Here is a 10460-nt window from a genome sequence, read left to right on the forward strand (position 1 = left end):
GAAAATGCACAAATAAATAAATGCTTATGGACCGGAAGAATTAATATGAAAATACCCATATTTTGAAAAACAATATAGAAATTCTATATGAAATTTAGGAACTATGAAAAACTCTGAATATCCAAAGCAATCATTAGAAAGAAGAATAAAACTGGAAGTAACATGCACTTACACTTCAAACTATACTATAAAGCTCTAGCAATCAAAGCAGTATGGCACAACAATAGACACAGAGCTGAAAGGAATGGAAAATAATGCCCAGAAACAAACCTCTATTTATATGATCAACTAATATATGACAAGGAAGGCAAGTATAGACAATGGGGAACAGAGAGTCTTCAGTAAGTGGTGTTTAAAAACTGGAAAACTGGGTGCATGGGTGGCTCAGTCATTAAGCATCTGTCTTCACTGCAGTCTTGATCCCAGGGTCCTGGGATGGAGCCCCACATCAGGCTCCCTGCTCGACAGGAAGCCTGCTTCGCCTTCCCCCACTCCCCCTACTTGTGTTACCTCTCTTGCTGTGTCTCTCTCTGTCAAATAAATAAATAAAATCTTTTAATAAATAAATAAATAAATAAATAAATAAATAAATAAATAAATAAATAAATAAAAAACTGGGAAACTATGTGCTAAAGAATAAAACTGGACCTCCTTTTTACACCTAAACAAAAATAAACCTAAAATGAATTAAAGATGTAGGTGTAAAACCAGAAATGTAAAACTCCTAAAGGAAGCATAGGCAATAAACTCTTGGAGATAGGCCTTAACTTTATTCTTTTGGGTCTGTTTCCTTAGTGAAGAGCAACAAAATGAAAAATAAATAGTACATCAAACTACAAAGCTTTTGCTCAGCCAAGGAAACCATCAACAAAACAAAAAGGCAGCCTACTGAATGGAAGATGATATTTGCAAATGATATATCTGACAAGAGGTTAATATCCAAAATATATAAAGAATTCCTACATCTCAACACCAAAAAACATAAACGGATTAAAAAATGGGCCAAGATCCTGAATAGATTTCTTTGAAAGAAGACATACAGATGACCAACCAACACATGAAAAGATGCTCAACATCACACTTGTCACAAAAATGAAAATCAAAACCACAATGAGCTGTAAAACGCTCTCAGAACTAAAAATATAAGAAATAACAAATACCGGTGAGGATGTGCAGCAAAGGGAACATTGTGCACTGCCGGTGGGAATTTAAATTGGTGTAGTCATGATGGATAACAGGATATAGGTTCCTCAAAAAGTTAAAAATGGAAATACCATAGCATCCAGAATATCCATTTCAGGGGATCTAAAGACAAATGACAACATTAACTTGAGATGAGTGCACCCTAGGTTTATTTCAGCATTACTTATAATAGTCAGGATATGGAAGCAACCCATGAGTCCATCTATAGATGAATGAATAAATAGAAGCAGTATATATAAACAGTGGGATATTACTCAGCAATAAAAACAAAAAAATGTGTGTCATTTTTGACACAATTGAAACTAGAGGATTTTATGCTAAATGAAATTAGTCAGATGAAGTTAATGCCATATGTTTTAACTACCAATGCACATTTAAAACAAAAACAAAAAAAGTGAAACAGAGTCATATACAGAGAGAGTAAAGTTGTGATTGCCATAGGGCAGGGACATGGAGGGATGGCTAAAATAGGTAAAAGGAAGTAAGTAGTATAAGATTTCAGTTATAAAATAAGTCACAGGGATGCAAATTACAGCATAGGGAACATACAATACAATAACATTGTATTAATTTTATATGGTGATAGATGGTAATGAGTTTTATAATGATGATCATATAATGTATATAAAATGTTGAATCACTGTGTCTACACCTGAAAGTAATGTAATATTGTATGTCAACTACACATCATTAGAAATAAATACATAAAAATAAAAATAATATTGTCAACCAATTTTGCAAAACAAAACCAAAACAACAACTACAGAGCAATAGAAACATATTTGCAAATATCTTCAAAAATTATGTGATGTTCACATGATATTTAATTGTGTTTTAAAAGTACCTTCTCAGCCCACCTCAATTTTTTGAATTAAGTGAAATTTTTAAGCATTGAATTCATTTTCCCATCATATAGTTAGACCTATTTTTTTTTCATTTACAACAATTATTTCTATTAAAATACAGACACTTAGTTATCACTGGAGGATGAATCAATGAACGATATGAATAATAACAATATTCAAATCTCTAGGACGGTGCTATGTTTCAATAAATTTCAGTGTTTTATCCTTTCCACAGACATTTTTTTCAAAAGAAACCTAAATAACTTATTTAAATAATAATAAAAATAAAATGCAGGTCTATTAAAAATGAAGGTAGAAAAATTGAGAAGATAAGTTTGGAAATTGTTGTCTTTGTGGCAGTTACAATAGGACAAAAATGTAGTAAGTCTTCAGAATTAGTGTCAAATATCATTAAATATCTGTTAATGGGATGATGATTTTAAAATATTTGCAATATAATAGGTATGACATAGCAAAGGTGCAAGAAAGACAAGCATGTGATGCCAGGATGTAGAAACCCTGTCTAACAGGAGAACTTAAACATCTAAGACATTTCTCACAAGGCCCAAGTTCTCCAGTGTTTGTGATTCAGATGGAAGTAAGTTAACAGCCCAGGTGGTCAAGTCTCTGACCCCAATACCTTGTGGAACATAAACATTTCTCAGAGGCACTTGCCAAGGGACAAACTAAATGACACACTACCAGCTGAAAGTCTCGGACATTCTGGAGGTGTGTGATGAGATAACGGTCTTCAAAATAGGCCAAGTGTAAGAATTTCCTGTTCAAATTTTAAGTGACACACCGATGAGAAATCTACTTTTTCCACTATTGCCTCACTCTGAGCCCTCACAGGGTCAGCAGTCTGTGAGGACCACAGATATTGTCTGTTTACAAGAGTAACCTGGTCTCCCACTGGAAGATGCCTGACTCACTGGCCAACAGAAGGTATGTATCACTCTTCTGCTGTCTCTCTACTAGTCACCTCATTTAGTGGGAGATACAAATGCTGGATGGGATGCCCCTGAAGCACAACAAATATACATCAAATCACAGAGAACATTGGTATCTTTATTCCAACGATTCAGAGTGACAAACAAAAATGAATTTGAAATATATTGGAGAACTTCTTAAAATATCCAAATTCTTGCCTGTGGAGAAGTAATTAGGTATATATACACAGGCATAATTGTATTTGCAAATCAATATAATTTTAAGTGAAATCCTATAAGCATCATGAGAAGGAACAGTTAATTTGGATTTGTCATCAGTTATAGTTACCTATATTATTTGATATTTAGCTGAGGCTTTAAAAATAGATTCTTAACATGAATCTATCAAATCATAAGGGTCAAATGGTCTACATTTGCTTTGATAAATTAAAACAGTTTGATTTTTCATAAAAAGCAAGATGAGTTACCTTCTGGAAAATCCTAATTTAAACTTAATTATAAATGTTCAAAACAAAGCTTGACAAAAAAAGATATTCAATACTGAAAGACACTCCTGTCAATGAATGATGTTACATGGTCTAAAGGATATAAATCAGTAATGAAAAATTGGCTATTGTGTTAAAAATAATTAAAATAACTTAAATATTATTGAGAGCTTAGAAAAGCCAGATGGAGTAGTAAGTGTTTTACCTGCATTGTATTTTACATATTTAATTCCCATTTTAGATCAGTAAAAACTAGATAGCTAGACAGGAGGTAACTTGTTAAAGGTCATACTTTGTAAGTTTGAGAGCCAGGAGTAATTCCAGATTTCACTGACTGCAGAGCTCATTGACTGAATTATGAAATTACTTTGATTTGATTTATTGGAATTCTTTATACAACTAAAGCTACCCTCACTGTCTTTGACATTCATAGATCTTTCTGTGGTTTGTACCAACAGTGTTCTTCCATAAATGATCTACACTTTTATTTATCATTTTATGATTTCATATCTTTATCATTAAATCAATTGTTAATTTATGGTGTTATATAAGTACTTTTAAAAAATATATTTTGGTCTTTGTTTTCAATGTTGTTCAGGTTTCCAATAAGTTTATTGTGTCATGTGACATTTTTCAATATATAAAGTCTTTCTTTTGAAATTTAACGATTTCTCAGAACTCTACAATTATTCAAAATAAAAATTGACTTGATAGCAATGCATTACCTTTTAGTAAAGAAGTGTAAGTCCTAAATAAAAGTCAATTACTACAGGAAATTCCTACTTGTGCTAAAACTAGTATACCCCAATCTTAGAGCACTCAATTTTTAACCAATATGGATTTAAAAATTGTCAAAAAAGTAGGTGCAACATTTTTTTCTAATGCAGCATTTTAATTTTAAGCCAGTTATTCTAATAGTGTTGACATGTTTCTGTGGAATCTGACCTCACATTAATAAGGACAATATTATTCACTAATCCCTTTCTTGTTCACAAATTTATTGCTTTACCTTTTTCCAACCAATAACTATTGTGTCAAACATAGAATACCATTGTAAAACAACTTATTCTTTTTTAAATTTTTTTAGTTTTAAAGATTTTTTTAAATTTTATTTTATTATGTTATGTTAATCACCATACATTACATCATCAGTTTTTGATGTAGTGTTCCATGATTTGTATATAACACCCCGTGCTCCATTCAGTATGTGCCCTCTTTAATACCCATCACCAGGCTAACCCATCGCCCTCCCGCCCCAGAACACTCAGTTTTTTTCTCAGAGTCCGTACTCTGGTTCATCTCCCCCTCCGATTTCCCCCTTAATTTTTCCCTTCCTACTATCTTTTTTTTTTTAACATATAATGTATTATTTTAAAACAACTTATTCTATCATGAAACACTTCTTTAAAGCTCTAAGGAAACTAGTACCAGATTTTACATGTTCAACAGCAAATGAATACTATCACTCACCACACACTCCACCCAGTGTGACTGTCCTAGCAATCTTGTTATTGCATATTCTATTCATCAAGTCCTTCAGTACAGTTCCATTCAGCACTGTGTCTGATACTACACAGCTGCAGAGATGAATAACCAAGGAGTTACCTATGCAGAACTCAATCAGGTTAAGGGCTCAAAAAGACATCAAATGAAAGCTAAGGGCACTAAAAGTTCCATTTCAGTAACTGAACAGGAAATAACCTATGCAGAATTAAATCTTCAAAATGCTTCTCAGGATCTTCAAGGGAAGGACAAAAACTCTCACTGTAAAGGTAAAACATTTAATACACACACAGTATAAGCTGTATTATGATGTTTAGTTGGGGTGCGGGGGTGTAGGGAATGAGTAGGGAATGATCTCCCATATTTTTTATTTGTGATGATATAGAGAGTGGAGTAGAAGTACGGTATTGTAATTGAAATCTGAGGACTAACTGTTCAGGCATTGTTGTAATTCATCTTTACCATCTCATGGGGTAATATATTTACTCCAAATGTAATGATATATTCTGAGAGAAGATTACAATGGTAGATAGGGGTTTGGGTTCCAAATTTTTATATGTGACTCTCTGAGCATCCTTGGTTCTCTTGTATGTGAATTTCTTAAAGAATTATTTCTGCCCATCCTTTCTCAGCATTTTCATTTCTCTTCCTACTATTTATTCATGTCCAGGGAAGCTCATTGCTGGGATCCTGGGAATCATCTGCCTTGTCTTGATGTCCACTGTGGTCACAATAGCTGTTATTCCCTGTAAGTAAGTGTTTGAATGACTACAAAGGAATTTTTCACTTTAATGATCAGTGCCTCGAAATATTGCATAACATTATGGAATTGTATTATCTCATTTTGCTCTAACTTTGGAATGGTTATTTTAAATTTGTCACATTAGAAATAACAATAATGTAGAGAGTATTACAAATATGTTCAGATTTCATGACTCAAAGAGAAGTTATAGCAGAGACCTTATTGAGAAATACACAAGTTAATTCTTGAGATTGTGTAAACCAAATACTGTAAGAAGTGGTGAGGTTTGATTCTTTAGGCTTTTGAAACATTTTCCCCCACACATTCATTACTTCATTAATTACTTACTGGTAAAATCAACTTTATTACAGAATTTTTCATTCTAAAGACACCAAATTTCAAACTAAGAAACTCAAATCATTATGATTTATTTAGTTTAATATTAAGTTTGTATGAAGATTGTTTTAATTTTTCTAGTTACTGAAGGACTGGAGCAGAACCAAACGTCCCTGGAAACAAGGATCCCAAAAGGTACATAATTTTCAAAATTTGATATTAGTATAGTTTCTATTTTATCTCTCTCTTAGGCTAGGAAAAGATGATAATAGATTCTTCTGGGGAAAATAAATTAGAAAATCATGTAATAAACTTTCAGAAATAATGATTATAGGAGAGTGCTACTTCTAATGTAACAATCTGAAGAAATACTCATTTAAATCCCCATATCCATTATTACCAATTGCCTCAAATTGCCTCCTGCTATAACATGATAAGAGATAAATTATTTTACTATTCTAAAATAGTGGTTTTGTTCAGTGACTCTCAGGACATGTAGAGATGGATATTCTTGTGTGTTTGCTTTATATGAACACATAAATTAGGGAATGATAGGCTGACCATTCTCTGATGAGTGTGTGTAAGCATACTTTGTTCTATTTGTACCATCCTGTGAGTGTACATGGATATGTTATGCACACATATGTGTATACATATGTGAGTATGTAAATTTATTTGAATTTGTTAATATTCAAGGTACTTTTGGATGATATCTCATAATCTTTCTTTAGTTTATCACTGTGGCCATTGTCCAAAAGAGTGGTTTACATACTCCAACAATTGCTATTAACATTAACACTGAAAGAAAATCATGGAATGAGAGTTTGACGTCCTGTGCTTCTAACAACTCTAACCGGCTCTATGTAGATAAAGAGGACATGGTAAGATTTCAAATGTTTCCAGTCCTTGTCATATTTTGGATATGAGCTCTTTTCTGAGTTTATAAGATGCAAATAGATTTTTGACTCTGTGACTTGCATTTTTACTCTGAAATTGGAGTCTTTTAATGAGAAAATTTATTAATGTTACTCTAGTCCAATTCATCATTTTGGTGATTGCTTTGGACTTTTTCAGAAGTTTGTCAAAGTACATGAATATAATTTCCTATGTTACTCTCTAGGATTTATCTATTTTTCTTTATTTCTTTATTTTTTAACTCTTAAATAGAATTTATGACCCCTTGGGAATTTATTTTTTGTAATGCTCTGTTTGTGATGCTTTCAGATAAAATTAAAGGTTACACTTTTTTACATCATCACCTAATTGATGGAGTATAATTTATACCAAAGTAGATCTTTTCTTTATAAATAACTTTATATATATAAACATATATATATGTCATATGTGCTCTAATCTGCTTTATATAAATAATATAGATATTAGATATCTTTATATAGATAATCATATACACATATATCACAGTCTACAGTCTATCACAACCACAGCACTTTAAGTAAAATATAGAGCCTTATCTTCCTTTACTGTGTCCTACTTATAATTTTCCTAAATATTTCTCTCCTTACATTGAGAATCACATGGATGTTAAAATTTGGCTTCAACTGATAATTTTGCTTCAACTATCAAACAATTTAGACAACACAAGAGGTGAAACAAATTCCATTAGACTTAATGATAGTTTTATTCTTTCTTTTGTTCTCTTTCTTCCTGATGATCCAAGATTCCTTCTTTTATCTTTTACTTTCTGTTTAGATAGTTCCCTTTAGCAGTTCTTTCAAAGTGGGTTTCATAATTTTCATAGTTTTCCTTTATCACAGAATGTCTTGATTTCTCCTGCATTCCTGAGTGATATTTTTGTTGGATAATAGTCAATGGTTTTTTTTTTTTTTAATTCTTATGTTAATCCCCATACATTACATCATTAGTTTTAGATGAAGTGTTCCATGAGTCATTGTTTGTGCATAACACCCAGTGCTCCATGCAGAATGTGCCCTCCTCAACACCCACCACCAGGCTAAACCATCCTCCCACCCCCCCTCCCCTCTAGAACCCTCAGTTTGCTTTTCAGAGTCCATCGTCTCTCATGGTTCGTCTATCCCTCCGATTTCCCCCACTTCATTCTTCCCCTCCCGCTACCTTCTTCTTCTTTTTTTTCTTAACATATATTGCATTATTTGTTTCAGAGGTACAGATCTGAGATTCAACAGTCTTGCACAATTCACAGCGCTTACCAGAGCACATACCTTCCCCAGTGTCTATCACCCAGTCACCCCATCCCTCCCACCCCACCCCCCACTCCAACAACACTCAGTTTGTTTCCTGCGATTAAGAATTCCTCATATCAGTGAGATCATATGATACATGTCTTTCTCTGTTTGTATAGTCAATGGTTTTTGATAGGGATAATGCACTTAGTGTCTAAAAATTTTCTGTTTCCTAACAGGACTTTTTCTCATTATTTTCACTGGAGAGAAAAAACATCTTGGGGACTTTTGTCTGTCCCCATTGGGGCCTGGGGTTGCCAGCCTCTCTGTTACCAATCTGGTATATGTGAGGTAAAGAGAAATTCCAAGGCACTCACAGCCATGTCATTCCTTAGGTCTGGAGTGCCAAGTCTGTCAGCTTTCTCATCACCTGTCTGAATCTTCTTGTGTTGTCTCGTAAATACTGTCCAGGGGTTTTAGCTGTATTTGGTAGAAAGAATAGCAAAAAGTTTATCTTCTCTATCTTTCCAGAACAGGAAGTCTGATTTGTAGTGCTTTTAATTTGAATGTTCCTAAGACTAATAGTGTTGAGCATATTTTCCTGTACTTACTTGCCATCCATATGTTTTTTGATGAAGTTAACTATTGAAATATTTTGGTTATATTTTTAATTTTTGTTATTGTATTTTGAGAATTCATTAAGTATCCTGGCAGCAAGTCTTTTATGAGATGTATGATTTGTAAATATTTTCTCTGAAGTCTATGATTTATCTTCCTTTTCTCTTCAAAGAGTAGAAATTGTCCTGATTCATCAATTCTTCTTTTATGGATCATGCTTTTGGTATTCTTTTTAAGAAATCTCTGGCCCACTTTAGGTAATGTGTTTTATATATATCCTTGAAATTTTATAGTTTACATTTATGTATGAGCAATTTTTAGCATTAGCATCTTTATATACTATAAGGTATATAAATATTAATATTATTTGATACTGAATTGTTTCCAAAACAATTTCATTTTTTTTTCTTTTTCAAGTTTTCATTTTAATTCCAGTTAGTTAACATACAGTGCAGTATTAGTTTCAGGTATAGAATTTAGTGATTCATCACTTACATACAACACCCAGTGCTCATCCATAACATTTGTTGAAAAGATTTTACTTCCTCCACTAACTGACTTTGCATCCTTCTTGAAATCTCCACTCCATATATATGTGGGTACATATTGTACTCTCTAATCTGTTTCATTAACCTCACTATGTATTTTTATGTCAATTTCATACTTAAAAACCATCCTTTGTGTAAACAGTATATTCATTATAGTTCTTTTTCAGAGTTATCATACTTACTCTAGAACTTTGCCCTAGATGTTCCCTCTTTATTTCTATCTTTCTAAATACTTTTTTAAATTAAGAATGGATATTAGTTTTATCAGTTGCCTTTTACATCAGAGAAATTACATGACTTGATCTTCTTTAGTCTGCTAATACGACAGATAAAGTTTATGGCATTTCAAATGTAAATCCAACATGGTATTGCTTCAGTAAATCTATTTATGTCACAATCTTTTATTTTTACACATTGTCCAAATCTATTTATGATTGCCATTAACATGTAATTTCCTTTTTTTTAGTATTTCCATAAAAATGCACATAACACATAATGTATTAGCCCCCCCCTTTTTTTTTTTGAAGATTTTATTTATTTATTTGACAGAGAGAGACACAGCGAGAGAGGGAACACAAGCAGGGGGAATGGGAGAGGGAGAAGCAGACTTCCCGCTGAGCAGGGAGCCCGATGCTGGGGCTTGATCCCAGCACCTGGGATCATGACCTGAGCCGAAGGCAGCCGCTTAACTGACTGACCCACCCAGGCGCCCCAGCCCCTTTTTTCTACCCTACAAGGGTTTCTTTTTGGTATTTCATTGGCATTACATTTTTCTTCATTCATAAACATCTAAATATTCTGTAACTGAGTGTAAAATGCTTTCTGCATTACAGATAAAATGGTATTAGAAGTTGTAAGACACTTCTGATGTTTTTGTTTAATTTTGTTTTAGTTTCCACAAGTTGCATTTGGTAGGATTTTTTTCAATTTTATGTCTAGTTTTAAATATGTTTGCTTATTTTCATAATATTCTCTTATGTTAATTTTATTGTGGTATAATGTACATACAGGTGAATGCAATGTTATACGTGCCAACAACAGAGGGCTGAATTTTCAAGTGTCACCATC

The 10460-nt window shown here is 32.8% G+C and overlaps 1 protein-coding gene across 1 annotated transcript; it reads left to right on the forward strand.

Annotated features, from left to right (window-relative positions):
• Nucleotides 1-5068: 5068 nt before the first annotated feature.
• On the forward strand, nucleotides 5069-6990 carry LOC123839956 (NKG2-A/NKG2-B type II integral membrane protein-like). Its single transcript, XM_064590287.1, is given in 5 exon segments — nucleotides 5069-5255; nucleotides 5657-5734; nucleotides 6206-6259; nucleotides 6796-6851; nucleotides 6853-6990. Coding segments are annotated over 5 exon segments (513 nt in total).
• Nucleotides 6991-10460: the final 3470 nt, after the last annotated feature.

This window comes from Mirounga angustirostris, unplaced genomic scaffold, assembly GCF_029215605.1.
Source record: "Mirounga angustirostris isolate CCGP_5_RB_7025 unplaced genomic scaffold, mMirAng1.0.hap1 SCAF_5, whole genome shotgun sequence".
Taxonomy (NCBI): Eukaryota; Metazoa; Chordata; class Mammalia; order Carnivora; family Phocidae; genus Mirounga; species Mirounga angustirostris.